At 34.4% G+C, this 20,548-nt stretch overlaps 1 protein-coding gene across 1 annotated transcript; it reads left to right on the forward strand.

Moving 5' to 3' along the window:
- Window positions 1-5,960: 5,960 nt before the first annotated feature.
- On the forward strand, window positions 5,961-18,170 carry LOC131043918 (LOB domain-containing protein 10-like). The gene is made up of 3 exons (XM_057977151.2): window positions 5,961-6,243; window positions 17,492-17,676; window positions 17,868-18,170. The coding sequence occupies exons 1-3, from the start codon at window positions 5,961-5,963 to the stop codon at window positions 18,168-18,170; spliced, it is 771 nt and encodes a 256-aa protein (XP_057833134.2).
- Window positions 18,171-20,548: the final 2,378 nt, after the last annotated feature.

The raw sequence follows: 20,548 nt of genomic DNA on the forward strand, positions 1-20,548 counted from the left end.
ATATGAAACTTATCTTGTTCTTAAAACCCCTTTGTAATCATTATCTATTTTGAAATCTCAGTGTGTATTCATATGTCTGCCATTGGGGTTTCTGTTATCCATCTTTCTTTAGTTTAGTTTTTCTCTCGTTTATGTACTTTCGAGTTAAAAGTACACAAAAATCCCAAATACCCCCATCAAATGAGGGAGCTTCCCCTCTCAAATGCAGAGGATCCAACTGTTGGAATAGTCGTCATTGCCGTTCGGGCAAACAAGGTTAGATTTGGAGAATCAATCATAGTGAGAAATTTGTTTACCAATAGATTTGAAGTTTATTTAAACAATGGAGGCAAAGACCATTATAAACTCTTTGATAAATAAAATAATAGAGAAAAATAAATCTTGTAGCAAGTTTCCAAATTTGAGTTCTAGTGTTCATTCTTGCAGAATTATTAAAGGTACCTTCATGCAATTAACAAAATATATGATAATACCACTCATCCAATTTTAAATTAATGCAAAAGGCAACATGACTATAATTATCAATAATAGTGGGAGATAAAGGGTTATGTATGGTAAATTCATAGTCCATAGAAAGACCGTCGAGGAATAAGAGAGAAGTAGTGCTTGCCACGACATTTGCATGTCAATTAGCTTTCCATGGTAAAGGACAATGGTGTAAGAAACAATGTAAACACCATAGGGGAGCTCAACAAAAATATCGACCTTAGAGAATACATGCTCCAAAGAAGAAAAAATGGGAGCAACATGATAGAGGGAAGAAAAATAAAACAAAGTCATAAGCCAATGTTGAGGTAAATAATTTTTACAATTTACATTAATTTAAGTTTAAACTTTAAGGTAAGTAGTATTTAATTGGGTAGTTGAGTAGTTGTTGACTCTACCTTCTCTTCCTTGAGATTGAGACACTTGTCAAGATCATGTTCTCTCTTCTCCTTAGCTCTTTCATTTATAAAGAAGGCCGATTTTCATTGTAACATACCTCTCATATAAATACATTTTGGTTATTAGTGGAATATCATCTCAAAGATTTCTTCTCTCTTGTGTGTGTGAAGGATGATATATATATTGGCTCCTGGGGTTGAGTGCGAATCCTAAAATGGTGCCAGAGGTCTTTTTGTTGTAGCTCCTTCTAGTTTTGAGAGTTTTCACCATCTTTGAGTCTTGAGGTCCCTACTTTCTCATTTACAGATTACTAGTGTTTGTTTTGTTCTAGTCACCTCAAGTAGTCAGGTCATATTATTTCCTTATCAAAGTTTCACTTTATTTGGGTCATCTCGATGCTCATTGCTAGAACATTAGTTCACTATGTATTGGGATTTAAATCCCACTTTTGTTAGGTGGATGTCATTTTTTATTTTTATAAGCATTACACTCAAATGTGAATGTGAGTTGGGTACTCATGGTGGTGCATTAACTATGGTGAGTTAGTATGTGGGTCCCAAAGCTTGCGTGGAACTTTTCTAGCATATTTTTTAGGAAATCAACATTTGTTACGGATTTGGCTAAGTTTTAGTGGAGTGTTTGGAAATTATCACATTAATTCTCAAGCAGTGAGCATGTTTGCAGTGGTCACTCATTGTGGCTTGATAAAGTCTGAAGTCCCAGATAATTATTTGTGGCTTGAAGTGTACCAAAATTGGTGAGGCATGTTCAACTTCTACAAGGGGATGCTTAATTAAGTCATGTGTGCTTGTATGGGCCTCCCTCGTTGATGGCTTAGAGGTGGTGTGTGGAGTTGCAACCAACCCTAACCACCCCATTTTCTCTATTGTTGCCCTTTCTAAACAAGGAAGGGGACATCATTTTTTATTCAACTAGCCATAATTTGGGTGTTCATTGTCCATTTTTAGAAAATGAAATATCATTGAAACAATGGTTCCATGCACTTCCATTGGTGTAGGTATTTTCTTCATTTTTTTGTCGCTTTAAATAATTTGATCATCATTTGTAAGAACTTTCATTTCTAGACACATTAAAATCTAGTGTTGCATTAATGTGGTTTTGGGATTTTGCACAAATATTATGCCATATTATTTTATTTTCACTATACAGTCCATGGGGAATTGTGTAGTGCCTTTGTTGGTTTTCAATCACAACTTTGTCAAATGAGCATCCCTTCATGATAACCATATGATCTTTAGGATTCTTGCCTCATGTTGTTTTGTAGTCTTGCTACACACCGTTTGTTCATTTGTGGGTACTCTTTTGGTCACTTAAGATTTTGTATCATCTCCTTCATGCATTTCTTGGTGATATATAGTTTGAGTGGATCTATCAAATTCTCTTTACTTAGCATTATGTAGGATATCATACTAATTATGCTAATGCTTCCTTGGTTTTTCTTGAAATTAATTGAGACACTCTCCCATTCCTATTTTGTGGAGGAAATATCCATTCCTCAATTGATCATGGCACTTTAGAATATTGCACCTATATTTTCAACTAATTCATTGGTTAAGTAGTGATGATGAGACCAATTATGCAAATTTATGTGTCATCTATATTTTCAATTGATAATTTTCTTTTATGTTGTTACCATCTAATCATTATTCAAGAAGTGTTATTTGGTTCACTTATGCAAACTATTTCCTTCTTGATCCTAATCATCATCTTATTTTAGAGGAGGTACTTTGGTTATGACACCAAATCACTATGCTTTGACAATTGTCTATAGCTTCTTCAAGTTCATAATTTTAGGACATTGCTTTGGAGGCTTCTTAGTCCTTCAAGTTTTCTCTTTTGGAGAGGAATTCTTTTCCATAGGTATTTTCTCATTTTTTTTAGTTGTGAGAGATTTCAATGCGTTCTATTGGTACATGGATACGTAACATGGCCTTTTTCTTGAGACCCATAATACATCAAATATTGCATAGTTTTTACTCCCTAAGTTGCACTTAAAGAGGGGGTTGGAGTAAAGGGTTTTGACTATTTATGTTACTCAAGTTTCAACTTAGGTAAGTAGCATTTAATTAGATAGTTGAGTAGTTGTTATCTCTACCTACTCTTTCTCAAGATTGAGATACTTGTAAAGATCCTATGCCCTCTCCTCCTTAGCTCTTACCTTTAAAAGAGAAGATAATATTGATTGTAACATACCTCTCATCTCAGTATATTTTGGTTATTCATGGAATACCATCTCAAAGGTTGCATCTCTCTTGTGTGTGTGGAGGATGGCCTATAGATTGGATCCTAGGGTTGGGTGCAAACTTTAACAGCTAGAAGGAAAAGGAGATGACATGAATCTCAACACAATCCTTGAACACAAAACCCACCAACAAGATGAAAGGAAAGGAGAAAGAGTAATTCAAACAACCCAAAGAAGTTGAAAAACTGCCAAACAAGGGATCCACGGAAGTTGAAACCAAAAGTCTCCAACCCAAAAGAACTTAGATCTAGAAAGCCATTTCTTACCATAATGCATCACCCCACCAAAGAAATCTGAATAGATTCATCTAAACCTAACCCAAAGAAGAGTAGGACTTATCACAAGAAATAAACAAGGCCTTGAAAAAGGAACAAAAATATAACATGACTAGCCTCCACCTAGGGAAAAACAAGGTAGGGACTCTAGGAGAAGCACATCCAATGCATGGAACACTACCAACAATCACCAAAAGGAAGAACCAAATGGTCAATTCCCTAAGAAATAAAGAAGAGAAAAGATATAGAGGCTACAAAAAATGGGTCATCATAGGCTGCAAAACCAACTGATAGAGATCAACAAGAACAAGCTCAACTAGAGGAGGAAGGGCATGGAAAAAAATACATGACCCAATAGAATGGAAAGCACATAAGGCCTCCCAACAATAACCCAAAAAACAAAGAAAAAGTTACTTTTCAGAGGAGCTACACCCACAGAGAAGCCAAGCTACCAATCCCAGAAACAAGCACTAAAAGCCCACAAATGAGTCCAATTTCACAGGAAAATTGCATTGTCAATGACTATCCACCTATTTTGTTACAAATAAAACCCCACCATAGCCTCCTCTACTTTTTCTCATCAAATTTGAACTTTACCAACAATATTTGTTTAAATGAGTATATTTTTTTATTAAATGAACATCTTATCTTATAAATGACACACTTATACTAGATATTTATCATATTTTATATGAAAAAAAATATTTTTTTCACTTGTTAATGAATGTGTTTATGCCTCATTTTATAAAATATATATAAATTTTCATGTTTTCAAGTATGAATGTATCCTTACCAACATATGATTACCTTTTTTATTTACATATATCTACTATAAATTTACATGATATAACTAAATGTATAACAACACTGAATAATATAACAATAAAATATTTTTTCCTCGAGCACTTTGTGTGCAGCTAATTCTTTTAGTGCCTGGTCTATTTTATATTATACATGTATAATGTTTGGCTTCTCATGGTAGAACTTCTCTACTTCTTATTTTTATGGCTTCAGAATTAAACCAGATTTATATTAAAAGAATAATAATATAAAAACAATTAGACCCTGTATGATCAGAAGAAAATTTGAAATAGTTTAAAAAATATTTTCATATTTGTTTTTAGTTTTTCTATACGTTAGTAATTGGCATTTTTGAAGGCCTTTAGGGAATTTTTATCTCTTGAAAGCAGAAAAAATTTCAAAATCTCACCTAAAAATCTTGGAGACCTTTCCAATGAGTTAAACGGCTCGTAATTTTGAGTCCTATGCAAAAAGTTATGCCTAGTTCAAGTTAGGACAAATTTAAAATAGTTTTTTGAAAAATTACATAGTTCTACATTTTATTATGTAATAAACAAATGTGATTGTTGGAATTTGATTCTCAAGGGGTTTTTATGACCCTTGCAATCTTATGAACTTCTATATTTTAGATTTTTGAATGGAATAGATTAATTTTTTGCTTGCTTCAATTCTATGCTTTCTGGTTCTTGTAAACAAAATTTAAAATACCATAGGTTCTCACTCAGGTGTTGTCATCCGAATCCATAATTTGGATCAGTGATATCAAAGAAAGTTCTCTCATGTATGTCATATCACATGCAATCAACATATATAAGATTGGGGTTGGAAACAAGGAATCCTTCAGACTACCTTCCTTTGAGACACACACGATCATAGATGACTATATTGCAGACCGACGATGACATTAAAGAATTAGTTACAGATGCACTAACAAAACAACATGAATAAATGATGGAGCAGTTCAAGAAAATGTTGGAAAATCGTGTGTCACAAGCAAACCCACCATTCATAGGCTATATGCCATTCAAGGTGCAAGTAACTTTCGATATACCCACTTTTCAAGGAAAGATCAATGCAGATGTGGATGATTGGGTTTCAAAACTGGAAAGATATTTCTCTATCAATCAGTTTTAAGATGAAGAGAAGATAACATTCACTCTCCTCAAAGCTAAAAATCATGTGAAAGATTCGTGGGAAGCAAAGTTAGCATTCAAGGTAGCAGAAAATGGCAGCATTTTTATTTTTTATCAAAAACCCACATGGGGAGAATTCATGGAGCACATAAAGGAAGAATATTTTCCTATTGATATATATGAACAAAAATATATGTTGTAGCAATTTCTTCGACAGAAGAAGGACCGAACTGTTCAGGGATCTACTAATATGTTTCATGCCTTAGCTACAAAGCTTGGCATCAAAGATTGTAAGAAGCACCAATTTTTGAAATATTAGAGTGGACTCCAAAGGTACATCCAAACTGAAATGGAATTCCTGAACATAGAGACTTTACCTAGTGCATATAAATTTGCTACCAAAATTGAGGAAAAATTCAAACAGAAAGGAAGGGTGAAGGTGGCAAAACTACATGGACACAAACCTCTAAGGACCCCTCTCCCAATTCACAAACAAAAAAGACATGGAGTATGAAGAAGACACAAGAAAACGATATGTGGTGTGAATTCCATAAGACTCCCTTGCATAATTCAAAAGATTGCAAAACCATAAAAAGCTTAATGATGGAGACGCATGAAGACAAGGCAGAATCTAAGGTAGCACAAACTTGCATAGAAGGAAATCATGAGCAGATCATTGAAGCTAATCCATATGCCACAGTAGCTGCTACAAGGATATTGCCCCGGGAGGATGAGGAGAGATTGTTCCATTCACAAATGTGGGTCAAAGTAAAAGCCCTGCACTTTATCGTTGATAGTGGAAGTCAAGAGAACCTAATATCAACAGAGACTGTGAAGAGAATGAATCTGAAAAACAACCCACCCGCAATCTTATTGAATGGGATGGGTTAGTCTAGGAAGTGATATCCAGGTACACCAGCAGTGTCACCTTTCATACTCCATAAAGCCTTTCAAAGATGAGGTAATCTGTGATGTGGCTCCCTTATATGTTTGTGATGTGCTGTTTGGAAAACCATATATGTACTAGCGACATGGTGTCTATGAGTCTAGGCCTCGCAGTGTGACCATCAAATTAGGTGAGCAGAAATACCAAATACCAGAGGTAAGCCCTTCATACACTACCTCTTTGATTAGTGCCAAGCAATGTAAGAGGTTGGTTGCCAAAACGGGAACATTCATTTTATTGATGGTTCATTCCGAAAAAGAAAGGAAATCAGTTTATAATTCCCATACCATCACAAACACCACAACACTGCATAAAATATCAATGGATCAAATTTTGATGAAATATGAATATATGTTTAAGTTACCAACTGGGGTCCCTACACACTGTCAAGTGAGACATACTATTGATTTGATACCAGCAACTCCATTACCTAATGAACCAGTCTACGATAGGTCAGTATTAGAGAATAATGAGATTAAGAGGCAAATACAAGAATTGATTAAGAAGGGACATATTCGTCCAAGTGCATCACCCTATGGCAGCTGCATTGTTCTAGCAAAGAAAAAGGATGGAACCTAGAGACTTTGTATTGACTATACGGCCTTGAATAAAATTTCAATCAAAAATAGGTATCCACTTCCCCAGATAGATGACCTCTTGGCCCATCTTAGAGGGGCCCGATTCTTCACCAAAATTGATTTGAAATCAGGGTACCATCAAGTACCAATTGAATTAGCCGATGTGTGGAAGAAAACTTTCAAATCTAAAGAGGGACTATTTGAATGGCTACTGATGCCTTTCGGTCTAACAAATGCTCCAGTGACATTCATGAGAATGATGAATGATATACTTAGGCCATTCACTGATTCCTTCATGGTGGTATATCTTGATGACATACTCATCTTCAGTAAAACTATGGAGGAACATTTAGAACATATGGAAAAAATTCTCTCGACCTTACAAGATCATGGGCTTTATGAAAACAAAGAAAAGTGATCCTTTGGTATGCTGAGTATCAAATACTTAGGATATGTTATTGACAGTGAAGGTATCCATCTTGATCCGGAGAAGATACAAGTGATTAAGGACTTCCCATCTCCTAGAAATCTCATAGAGTTACGAAGTTTGCTCGGGTTGGCAAACTTTTATCGTAGATTTGTGTTGGGATTTTCCCATCTGTCTTGGCCTCTAAATCAATCATTAAGGGGGGGGGGGGCGCACAAGAAAATTTTAAATGAACAAGTGCTCAACAAGAAGCATTTGAGGGGACAAAATGAAGATTATGTTCTACACCATTTTTATCTCTTCCTGTCCTGCAACAGTCATTTGAAATACAAACAGATGCATCAGAATATGCTCTAGGGGCAGTCCTCACGCAACATGGTCATCCAATCACATATCACAGTCAAATTTTTTTCTAATATAGTGCATCAATATCCTACTTATGACAAGGAACTGTATGCTATTGTTCAAGCCTGTAAGCAGTGAAAACATTACATTTTGGGTAAGGAGACTGTAATGATCAGAAGAAAATTTGAAATAGTTGGAAAAACATATTCATATTTTGTTTTTATTTTTTCTATACGTTAGTAATTTGCATTTTTGAAGGCCTTCAGGGAATTTTTAACCCTTTAAAGTGGCAAAAATTTCAAAATATCACCTACAACTCTTGGAGACCTTTCCAATGAGTTAAACGGCTCGTAATTTCAAGTCCTATGCAAAAAGTTATGCCTAGTTAAAGTTAAGACAAATTTTATATAGTGTTTTGAAAACTTACATAGTTTTAGATTTTATTATGTAATAAACAAATGTGACTGTTGGACTTCGATTCTCAAGGGGTTTTTGTGACCCTTGGAATCTCATGAACTTCTATATGTTGTATTTTCTAATGGAATAGATTACTTTCTGCCTTGCTTCAATTCTATGCTTTCTGGTTCTTGTAAACAGAATATACAATACCCAAGGTTCTCACTCAAGTGTTGTCATCCGAATCCATAATTTGGATTAGTGGTATTAGAGAAATTTCACTTTGGTATGTCATATTACATGTGATCAACATATAAATGATTGGGGTTGGAAACAAGGAATCCTTCAAACTACCTTCCTTTGAGATGCACACGATCGCAGATGGCTAAGTTGCAGACCGACGATGACAATAAAGCATTAGTTGCAGATGCACTATCAAAACAATGTGAAAAAATGATGGAGCAGTTCAAGCAAATGCTGGAAAGTCATGGGTCACAAGCAAACCCACCATTCACAGGGTATATGCCATTCAAGGTGCAAGTGAATTTTGATATAGCCACATCTCAAGGAAAGATCCATGCAGATGTTGTTGATGATTGGGTTTCAAAACTGGAAAGATATTTCTCTATCAATCAGTTTTCAAATGAAGAGAAGATAAATTTCGCTCTCCTCAAATCTGAAAATCATGTCAAATATTCATGGCAAGAAAAGTTAGCATCCAAGGCACCAGAAAATGGCAGCACTTTTATTTTTGATCAAAAACCCAGATGAGGAGAATTCATGGAGCACATAAAGGAAGCATATTTTCCTATTGATACATATGAACAAAAATATATGTAGTGGCAATTGCTTCGACAGAAGAAGGGCCAAATTGTTTAGGAATATACTAATATGTTTCATTACTTCGCAACAAACCTTGGCATCAAATATTGTGAGAAGAACCGAGTTTTGAAATATCAGAGTGGACTTCACAGGTACATCCAAAATGAAATAGAATTTCTCAACATAGAGAATTTACCTAGTGCATATAAATTTGCTACCAAAATTGAGGAGAAATTCAAATAGAAAGGAAGAAGGGATAATTTCACAAACAACAGATGGAAGGGTGAAGGTGGACAAACTACATGGACACAAACCTCTAAGGACCCCTCTCCCAATTAAAAAACAAAAAAAACATGGAGTAGGAAGAAGACACAAGAAAATGATATGTGGTGTGAATTCCATAAGAGTCCCACGCATAATACAAAAGATTGCAGAACCATAAAAAACTTAATGATGGAGAGGCATGATGACAAGGCAGAATCTAAGGTAGCAGAAACTTGCATAGAAGGAAATCCTGAATAGGTTATTGAGGTTGATCCATATGCCATGGTAGCTACTACAAGGATAGTGCCCTGGGAGGATGAGGAGAGATTGTTCCATTCACAAATGTAGGTCAAAGGAAAAGCCCTGCACTTTATCGTTGATAGCGAAAGTCAAAAGAACCTAATATCAGTAGAGATTGTGAAGAGACTGAATCAGAAAACAACAACCCACCCGCAATCCTATTCAATGGAATGGGATAGTGAAGGAAGAGATATCCAGGTACACCAACAGTGTCGCCTTTCATATTCCATAAAGCCTTTCAAAGATGAGGTAATCTATGATGTGACTCCCTTAGATGTTTGCGATGTTCTGTTGGGACAACCATATATGTACCAGTGACATGGTGTCTATGAGTCAGGGCCTCACAGCGTGACAATCAAATTAGGTGAGCAGAAGTACTGAATACCAGAGGTAAGCCCTGCATACACTACCTCTTTGATTAGTGCCAAGCAATGTAAGAGGTTGGTTGCCAAAATAAGAACATTCATTTTATTGGTGATTTATTCTAAAGAAGAAAGGAAATAAGTTTATAATTCCCATACCATCACAAACACCATAACACTGCAAAAAATATGAATGGATCAAATTTTGATGAAATATAAAAATATGTTTAAGTTACCAACTAGGGTACCTACACACTGTCAAGTGAGACATACTATTGATTTGATACTAGGAACTCCATTACCTAATGAGCCAGTCTACCATAGGTCAGTATTAGAGAATAATGAGATTAAGAGGTAAATACAAGAATTGATTGAGAAGGAACATATTCGTCCAAGTGCATCACCCTATGGCAGCCCCATTGTTCTAGCAAAGAAAAAGGATGGAACCTGGAGACATTGTATTGACTATAGGGCCTTGATTAAAATTTCAGTCAAAAATAGGTATCCACTTTCCCGGATAGATGACCTCTTGGACTAGCATAGAGGGGCCTAATTCTTCACCAAAATTGATTTGAAATTAGGGTACCATCAAGTACCAATTGAATTAACTGATGTGTGGAAGATAACTTTCAAATCTAAAGAGGGATTGTTTGAATGGCTAGTGATGCATTTCGGTCTAACAAATGCTCTAGCGACAGTCATGAGAATGATGAATGACATATTTAGAGCATTCACTGATTCCTTCGTTGTGGTATATCTTGATGAAATACTCATCTTCAACAAAAATCGGGAGGAACATTTGCAACATGTGGAGAAAATTCTCTCAACCTTACAAGATCATGGGCTTTATGCAAACAAAGAAAAGTGCTCCTTTGATAAGCAGAGTATCAAATACTTAGGATATGTTATTGACAGTGAAGGTGTCCATGTTAATCTAGAGAAGATACAAGTGATTAAGGACTGGTCATCTCCTATAAATCTCACAGAGTTACGAAGTTTCCTCGGGTTAGAAAACTTTTATCGCAGATTTGTGTTGGGATTTTCCCATTTGTCTTGGCCTCTAAATCAGTCATTGAGGGGGGGGACACAAGCAAATTTTAAATGAATAAGTGCTCAACAAGAAGAATTTGAGGGGCTAAAATGAAGGTTATGTAATGCACCAGTTTTATCTCTTCCTGACCTGCAATAGTCATTTGAAATACAAACATATGCATCATAATATGCTCTAGGGGCAGCCCTCATGCAGCATGGACACCCAATTGCATATCACAATCAGACTTTTTCTAATATAGTGCATTGATATGCTACTTACGACAAGGAACTATATACTATTGTTCAAGCCTGTAAGTAGTGCAAACATTACATTTTGGGTAAGGAGACCATAATGATCAGAAGAAAATTTGAAATAGTTGAAAAAATATTTTCATATTTTTTTTAAGTTTTTCTGTATGTCAGTAATTGGCATTTTTGAAGGCCTTCAAGGTATTTTTAGTTCTTGAAAGGGGTGAAACTTTCAAAATATCACCTACAAATCTTGAAGACCTTTCCAACAAGTCAAACGGTTCGTAATTTAGAGTCTTGTGTAGAAAGTTGTGCCTAGTTAAAGTTTTGACAAATTTTATATAGTTTTTTGAAAACTTGCATAGTTGTAGATTTTATTATGTAATAAACAAATGTGACTATTGGACTTCAATTCTCAAGGGGTTTTTATGACCCTTGGAATCTCATGAACTTATACATGTTGGATTTTTGAATGGTATAGATTACTTTTTGGCTTGCTTCAATTCTCAGCTTTCTGGTTCTTGTAAACAGAATTTGCAGTACCGCACGTTCTCACTCAGGTGTTGTCATCCCAATCCATAATTCGGATCAGTGGTATCAGAGCAAGTTTTCTCCTGTATGTCATATCACACATGAAAAACATATAACAGATTGCGGTTGGAAACAAGGAATCCTTCAGACTATCTTCCTTTGAGACGTACACGATCACAAATGGCTAGGTTGCAGACGAATGGTGACATTAAAACATTAGTTGCAGATGCACTAACAAAACAATGTGAAGAAATGATGGAGCAGTTAAAGAAAATACTGGAAAGTCATGGGTCACAAGAAAACCCAGCATTCACAAGGTATATGCCATTCAAGGTGCAAGTGAATTTCGATATAGCCACATTTCAAGAAAAGCTCGATGCAGATGTTGTTGATGATTGGGTTTCAAAACTGGAAAGATATTTATCTATCAATTAGTTTTTGGATGAAGAGAAGATAACTTTTGCTCTCCTCAAAGCTGAAAATCATGTGAAAGATTTATGGGAAGCAAAGTTAGCATCCAAGGTAGTAGAAAATGGCAGCACTTTTATTTTTGATCAAAAACCCACATGGGGAGAATTCATGGAGCACATAAAGGAAGAATATTTTCCTATTGATACATATGAATAAAAATATATATAGTGGCAATTGCTTTGACAAAAGAAGGACCAAACTGTTTAGGAATATACTAATTTGTTTCATGCCTTAGCAGTAAAGCTTAGCATCAAAGATTGTGAGAAGCACCGAGTTTTCAAATATCAGAGTGGACTCCATAGGTACATCCAAACTGAAATGGAATTCTCGAACATAGAGACTTTATCTAGTGCATATAAATTTGCTAGCGAAATTGAGGAGAAATTCAAACAGGAAGGAAGGAGGAATAATTTCGCAAACAACAGATGGAAGAGTGAAGGTGGTAAAACTACATGGAAACAAACCTCTAAGGACCCCTCTCCTAATTCATTAACAAAAAAGACATGAAGTATGAATAAGACACAAGAAAATGGTAAGTGGTGTGAATTCCATAAGAGTCCCTTGCATAATACAAAATATTACAGAACCATAAAAAGCTTAATGATGGAGACGCATGAAGAAAAGGCAAAATCTAAGGTACTAGAAACTTGCACAGAAGAAAATCATGAATAGGTAATTGAGGCTGATCCATATGCCATGGTAGCTACTACAAGGATATTGCTCAGGGAGGATGTGGAGAGATTGTTCCATTCACAAATGTGGGTTAGAGGAAAATCCGTGCACTTTATCGTTGATAGAGAAAGTCAAAAGAACATAATATCAGCAGAGACTGTGCAGAGAGTGAATCTGAAAACAGCAACCCACCCGCAATCCTATTCAATGGGATGGGTTAGTCAAGGAAGAGATATCTAGGTGCACCAGCAGTGTTGCCTTTCATACTCCATAAAGCCTTTCAAAGATGAGGTAATCTATGATGTGGCTCCCTTAGATGTTTGTGATGTTCTGTTGCGACAACCATATATGTACCAGTGACATGGTGTCTATGAGTCAAGGCCTCGCACCATGATCATCAAATTAGGTGAGCAGAAATACAGAATACCAGAGGTAAGCCTTGCATACACTACCTCTTTTATTAGTGCCAAGCAATGTAAGAGGTTGGTTGCCAAAATGGGAATCTTCATTTTATTGATGATTCATTCTGAAGAAGAAAGGAATTAAGTTTATAATTCCCATACCATCACAAATACCACAACACTACAAAAAATATCAATGGATCAAATTTTGATGAAATATGAAAATATGTTTAAGTTACCAACTGGGGTACCTACACATTGCCAAGTGAGACATACTATTGATTTGATACCAGGAACTCCATTACCTAATGAACTAGTCTACCGTAGGTCAGTATTAGAGAATAATGAGATTAAGAGGCAAATACAAGAATTGATTGAGACGAGACTTATTCATCCAAGTGCATCACCCTGTGGCAGCCCCATTGTTTTAGCAAAGAAAAAGGATGGAACCTAGAGACTTTTTATTGACTATAGGGCCTTGGATAAAATTTCAGTCAAAAATAGGTATCCACTTCCCTGGATAGATGACCTCTTGGACCAACTTAGAGGGGCCCAATTATTCACCAAAATTGATTTGAAATTAGGGTACCATCAAGTACCAATTGAATCAGCCGATGTGTGGAAGACAACTTTTAAATCTAAAGAGGGATTGTTTGAATGGCTAGTGATGCCTTTCGGTCTAACAAATGCTCCAACAAAATTCATGAGAATGATGAATGATATATTTAGACCATTCACTGATTCCTTCGTGGTGGTATATCTTGATGACATACTCATCTTCAGCAAAAATTGGGAGGAACATTTGCAAAATGTGGAGAAAATTCTCTCAACCTTACAAGATCATGGGCTTTATGCAAACAAAGAAAAGTGCTCCTTTGGTATGCAGAGTATCAAATAATTAAGATATGTTATTGACAGTGAAGGTGTCCATGTTGATCCGAAGAAGATACAAGTTATTAAGGATTGGCCGTCTCCTAGAAATCTCAGAGAGTTACGAAGTTTCCTCAGGTTGTGAAAATTTTATCACAGATTTGTGTTGGGATTTTCCCATCTATCTTTGCCTCTAAATCAATCATTGAGGGGGCGGGCATAAGCAAATTTTAAATGGACAAGTGCTCAACAAGTAGCATTCGAGGGGCTAAATCAAAGGTTATGTTCTGCACCAAATTTATCTCTTCCTGACCTACAACAGTCATTTGAAATACAAACAGATGCATCATAATATTCTCTAGGGGTAGTCCTCATGCAGCATGGTCATCGAGTCGCATATCACAGTCAGAATTTTCTTATACAGTGCGTCGATATGCTACTTACGACAAGGGACTGTATGCTATTGTCCAATCTTGTAAGTAGTGGAAACATTACATTTTGGGTAAGGAGACTATAATGATCAGAAGAAAATTTAATATAGTTGAAAAAATATTTTCATAATTTTTTTTAGATTTTCTATATGTTAGTAATGGCATTTTTGAAGGCCTTCGGGGCATTTTTATCCCTTGAAAGTGGTGAAACTTATAAAATCTCACCTACAACTCTTGGAGACCTTTCCAACGAGTTAAACAGCTCATAATTTTGAGTGTTGTGCAAAAAGTTATGCCTAGTTAAAGTTAGGACTAATTTTATATCATTTTTTGAACAATTACATAGTTTTAGATTTAACTATGTAATAAACTAATATGACTGTTGTTCTTTGATTCTCAAGGGGTTTTTGTGACCCTTGGAATCTCATGAACTTCTATATGTTGGGTTTTTGAATGGAATAGTTGCTTCAATTCTATGCTTTCTAGCTTCTTGTAAACATAATTTACAATACCACAGGTTCTCACTCATGTGTTGTCATTGGAATCCATAATTCGAATCACTGTATGAATGTTTCGCCCTCTCCCCTACCTATTTAAAAAATTTGGTGGAAGTAATCTTGCAGACTACCTTAAAAATAAGAAAATTTGCACTTTAACTTAAAAACAAAACATGTATACTAAAAACAGAGCTACATATGAATGAAATTCTTGTACTGACAATTACAAAACGTGCACGATTTATACAATATTAGCCACCGTAGAAAACATGAAATTACGAAGGTAACAAAGGTAGATTTGAAGAGACGTAAAGAGTTAGCAACACCCATTAGCTAAGATAATAGCATGCAACTTATGTCACGAGAAAGAGTTGAGTTAGAAGTTTCCTAACAAAAGGATTCTAAAATGATATTTTGTAGTTTAGTAAAAGGAGTCAGTTTGGATAATGGAAAAAGAGTTGAGTTAGAAATTTTCTAATAAAAAGATTTTAAATAATGTTTTTTAAAATAATGTTTTGTAGTTTAGTAAAAGGAAATAGTTCTGATAATCGGAAAAGAGTTGAGTTATAAGTTTGGTTAACAAGAGGATTTTGAAATAATGTTTTGTAGTTTGATAAAAGAAAACAGTTCTCATCAGGTCTAGAATTTGACGGTCACTCCTACCTGTCATATGATTTTTTTATGACAGTTTAGTCATTTCAATGTTTTAAGAAAGATATTAACTGTCAAAAAATATAAATAAAAGTAGAAGATTGAGAAAATAATGATAAATTATTAATATATGCAAAAAAATCTTAAATTTACAAAATAAGTTTCTAAATTAATAAACTAATATATATTATATATTAACATTAAATGATAATCAATTAATAATTACTAATTTAGCAATAATAAACATTAAAATTTCAAAATTATATATATTATGACAAGTTTCTATAACAATCTTATTAAAAATATTTAAAAAATTAAACTGACTAAGTTTCTAAATTCATATATAAAAAAAATAGAATATATTGTAAAATATTCATATTAAAATATTTTATCAATTCTATTTTATCATTTCAATTATGAGAAGTTTCTAAATTCATATGAAAAAATCGAATGCTCTCAAAAATTATATTAAAATATTATAAAATTAGAAACAACTACATCCTTCCATTTCAAAATATTATAAATAAATTTGTATTTTTTTAATAAACATTCTAAACTAATATATATCTATATTATAAATTATAATATTGTATGATATATATTACCTACTATATTTTTTTACGGTTTATATATAATTGGAAGTGTCATCTATATGGTTTTAGAAAAAAAGAGCATGTCAATGCATGCATTCTACTAATTTTATAAGCTATCAAATATGGTTTAAAAGTGAAAAAATGGCCATTTAGCCTGTCAAATTCCAGGCCTGGTTCTCATAATGAAAAAAGAGTTGAATTAAAAAATTTCCTAACAAAAAGATCTTAAAAAAGATTCTAAAATAATGTTTTGTAATTTAGTAAAAGAAAACAACTCCAATAATTAAAAAAGAATCCAGTTAGAAGTTTCCCTAACAAAAAAATTTCAGAAATGATGTTTTGTATTTTAGTAAAAGGAAACGGCCTCGATAATTCGAAGTTCTAATGTTTCAACAAAACCCGTCACATTGAAACCAACAAAAAAGAATCCTGTTAGAAGTTTCCCTAACAAAAAATTTCCAAAAATGATGTTTTGTAGTTTAGTAAAAGGAAACAGCCCCGATAATTTGAAGTTCGAAACCAACAAAAAAGAATCGAGTTAGAAGTTTCCCTAACGAAAAAAATTCAAAAATGATGTTTTGTAGTTTAGTAAAAGGAAACGGCCTCGATAATTCGAAGTTCTAATGTTTCAACAAAACCCGTCACATTGAAACCAACAAAAGAGAATCCAGTTAGAAGTTTCCCTAACAAAAAATCTCCAAAAATGATGTTTCGTAGTTGGGTAAAAGGAAACAACTCCGATAATTCGAAGTTCGAAACCAACAAAAGAGAATCGAGTTAGAAGTTTCCCTAACAAAAAAATTCCAAAAATACTGTTTTGTAGTTTAGTAAAAGGAAACAGCCCCGATAATTCGAAATTCCAATGTTTCAACAAAACCCGTCACATTGAAACCAACAAAAAAGAATCCAATTAGAAATTTCCTAACCAAACATGATATTTTGTAGTTTACTAAAAGGAAACAGCCCCGAAAATTCGAAATTCCAGTGTTTCAACAAGGCCCCCACATTGAAACCAACATCAGCACGCGGAAAAAGCTTTACGTGTTCCAGTCCAATAACGTCTTTATACCTGCTGTGGACTATTGCGACAAGTAACGTCGAAAACTACTATTTAGTGCGATATTAGTGTCGGTCCCTTTGAATAACATCGTAATATATTCTTGTGTTCTGACTAGAGATGTGAAATCGCCCGCCACCCGCTTTTTTTAGGTGAATTAGGAAAAAGGAAGAAAGAACCGAGTAAACGCATTCCTCCTCATGGCTATTTTGAGCTGTATGTAATTATAAAAGGTACAGCTGCACAGTGTTGGGGAATATCAAAAGGAAAGATGGCACCTTCGGCCTGCGCAGCTTGTCGATTTCAGCGCAAGAAATGCTCAGCTGAATGTCTGCTGGCTCAATATTTTCCACAGGACGGCGTTCAAATGTTTGCGATTGTGCATGAGGCCTATGGAATTAGCCGTGTTGCCAAATTGCTTAGAGTAAAGTACCCAGGCCCAATACATTTACTTTTCTCTTCAATAAATTCGATTCATGTAGCTTCGCATTTGTTTAGAGTTGTAGCTATTAGCTACAACCATTTGCACATCGGATTCAGAGAAAGTTTATAGTGTTTTTCGGTTTGAATTGGTAGGATGATTTTATTAATGGTTTTGATGCGGTATTGTTGTAGGATGTTAAACCCGAGGAAAGAGCAGATGCAGTTAATAGTTTGGTGTATGAAGCAAGTGCCAGGGTGGAGGACCCTGTTTATGGGTGTACAAGAGCAACCCACCAACTGCAGCAGCGGATTGCAGATTTGGAGTCCCAGTTGGCAGCCACGCAAGCAGATCTCCTGAATGACAAGCCTGTATACCCTCTCACCATTGGAGGTGATGATGCTGGAAATGTTTTGTATTCCCCCTCACAACACAGTCAATATAGCATGTGTGAGGAGGATCCCATGCTGTTGTGGGAACTGCTATGGCATGTATAAATTTAAGAGAAGAATTTTTTTTGAAATATGTTTCAAAAATGCTTTTATTTCTATCTTGCAATTAGCAACTTTCTATAATTGCTTAATTTTATTTTTATATATGAATAAATGTTTCAGATTTTTTTTCCTTCCTTCGTCCAATGAAGGGCATTACTGGGGAGCCACGCCGTGCCAACACGCTTTCAGTTTTAATCTATCACCACTGCATGTGGGTCCCGTTTCCCCCCCCCCCTTCCTTTTTTTCTCAAATAATTTTACTTAACATTCATACTCTTATTTACAAAAAAATAATGTTATCTAGGTTGATAGATATTATTATTAGGGCATTTAAAAACAAATCAAATTTAACTTCTGCTTTATATTGCAGGTCTCTTATTTATTATTAGCTTTTTGTTTCTGTTACATGGATTGTGCTAGCCTCTTACATATTCTATTGTAGAATGCCTACCAACATAAGAGAACAACCAAATGTGATCATATAAATGGATATTTTAGTACACCACTATAGAATATCTAACCAACTATGGTTCATGGTTCTTAACAAATAATCGACATCTTAGTAAATATAAGTAATTTATGACAGTCTAATTCCATCTCAATGATTTGCTAAACATGATTATATTCTACATAAGAGTAAATATAACGATGTTGTGCCTTTTAATTATTAATATCTCAAAATTTTGTATAGATACAATCATGTTCTTCAAGTGTGCAAATGTTCACATATTGAACTTACGTGAACACAAGAACAATACCAGTCCAACAATGAATTATGTCCATGCCAACAATTATAATATCCTTATGCTTCATGTCATTGCTAATCAATGTTTGTTTATTTTTTGATTCACATATGTCATTAATTTGTGTACAATTCATTATTAAGAACATATATGAAATATTTATATGAGGCTAGAAATTATTTATTTTTCATTCTATAATATAGAATGTTAGAAATAATCCTTAAATATTTTAGGCTAAATTTTGTGAGATTGTTTTTTCACAATTTCAAAACATTCATGTTATTTATTTCTTAGGTATCACATTTTTTTAAACATTCCTTCACATGAATATTGAAAAGATAAATAGTTTGAAGAGATTCATCACTAAAATAAATGATATATTTTTTAGTACATCTCCTTTTACAATAGTATCTAATTTTACTTTCTTTTACAAATAATCTTAATAATATTTTATAGTAGTCTCTATTTCTACTTCTTCTTTTTTAAATTAAAATATGTGTTTTGTTAAAAAATTAACATGATTGGTGACATTAGCATGACATGCCCTCTAGCTCCACAGCAAGAATTTTCGACCCAAAGCTATGAAATGGTGAGGTCATAAATAGGGGACCTCATCCCAATATAAAAATGCTAAGGTTCAATTCCATTAGTATATTGGAATGGCTAGGGCACAAGCCTACAAATACGGTGGCCTAATTGGGTTGTGAACCTTGGTGGTGACAACAACAACAACAACAACACTTAGGTAGCAAACTATAGAAAGAACCCTATTTTTTAGATTGCGTGAATTAGGTAAAGCATCCCCTATAAATTGCAATGTGCTTGGTAAACTTTTTATTGTGACTAAGAGCACTGGCATAACACATCTACTAGTACCACATGGGCTACAGGGAGATTGGACCTCATGAGCTCGTTCTTTACCATAGGAAGCTCTTGCAAATCGATCTAGGCCTCCAGTCCCATCTATTTGTATGTCCTTGGTGACTTCCAATAATTAATTAATCAATAAAAATTATACTACTAAGTATACATAAGAATATTTATTCAATTAGTTATGATCGTGCTAATTTCTTTTTAATTCATTTCATCTTAGATATGCTAAGAAAATAGAGTCTCATCATTGCAATAAGAAGAGCTTACTGATGATGAATAAGCATGGGGGTTTGCAAGGGGGGTTACCTCCCTTTTGAGGCTGGGGGTGATGGTGACCCTCATGGGATGTTTTGGGGCCACACACCAAAATAGGGGATTTTGGGGGAACCACCCCCGAAGCTACATTTTATGTATAATTTATCATTTTAAATATTGACTTTATATGATTAGGTCATAGATCTAATGATGGATATTTTGTGCACTTTGTTTTCCCTAGAAGGTAACCCTATTTTATGAGGCCATTGTATTATGGTTGAGTATTGTGATGTATTCGATGAGTCTAATAGTTGTTGAGTTACCTTGGAGCTTTGTTGGTGATACTCTTGTAAGAAGATTTCTCTATATGTATATTGAAATCCATTGTTTTTTTAATAATATATTAAGCAACTTTTAGAATGTGGATTTTTTCTCCCAAAAGGGTTTTCCTAACATAAATCATTGTGTTGTGGTATGCATTATATTTATGTTTTAAATATATTAAACTGG

This window comes from Cryptomeria japonica, chromosome 9 (genome assembly GCF_030272615.1).
Source record: "Cryptomeria japonica chromosome 9, Sugi_1.0, whole genome shotgun sequence".
In the NCBI taxonomy this organism is placed as follows: domain Eukaryota; kingdom Viridiplantae; phylum Streptophyta; class Pinopsida; order Cupressales; family Cupressaceae; genus Cryptomeria; species Cryptomeria japonica.

Bases quoted from the DNA above. Each gene is read 5' to 3' on its own strand.
- LOC131043918 (XM_057977151.2), top strand. From the start codon at position 5,961: ATGGAGACGCATGAAGACAAGGCAGAATCTAAGGTAGCACAAACTTGC. The intron at 6,244-17,491 runs GTTAGTCTAGGA...TAAAAGGTACAG, and splicing joins AATCTTATTGAATGGGATGG to CTGCACAGTGTTGGGGAATA. The intron at 17,677-17,867 runs GTAAAGTACCCA...GTATTGTTGTAG, and splicing joins GTGTTGCCAAATTGCTTAGA to GATGTTAAACCCGAGGAAAG.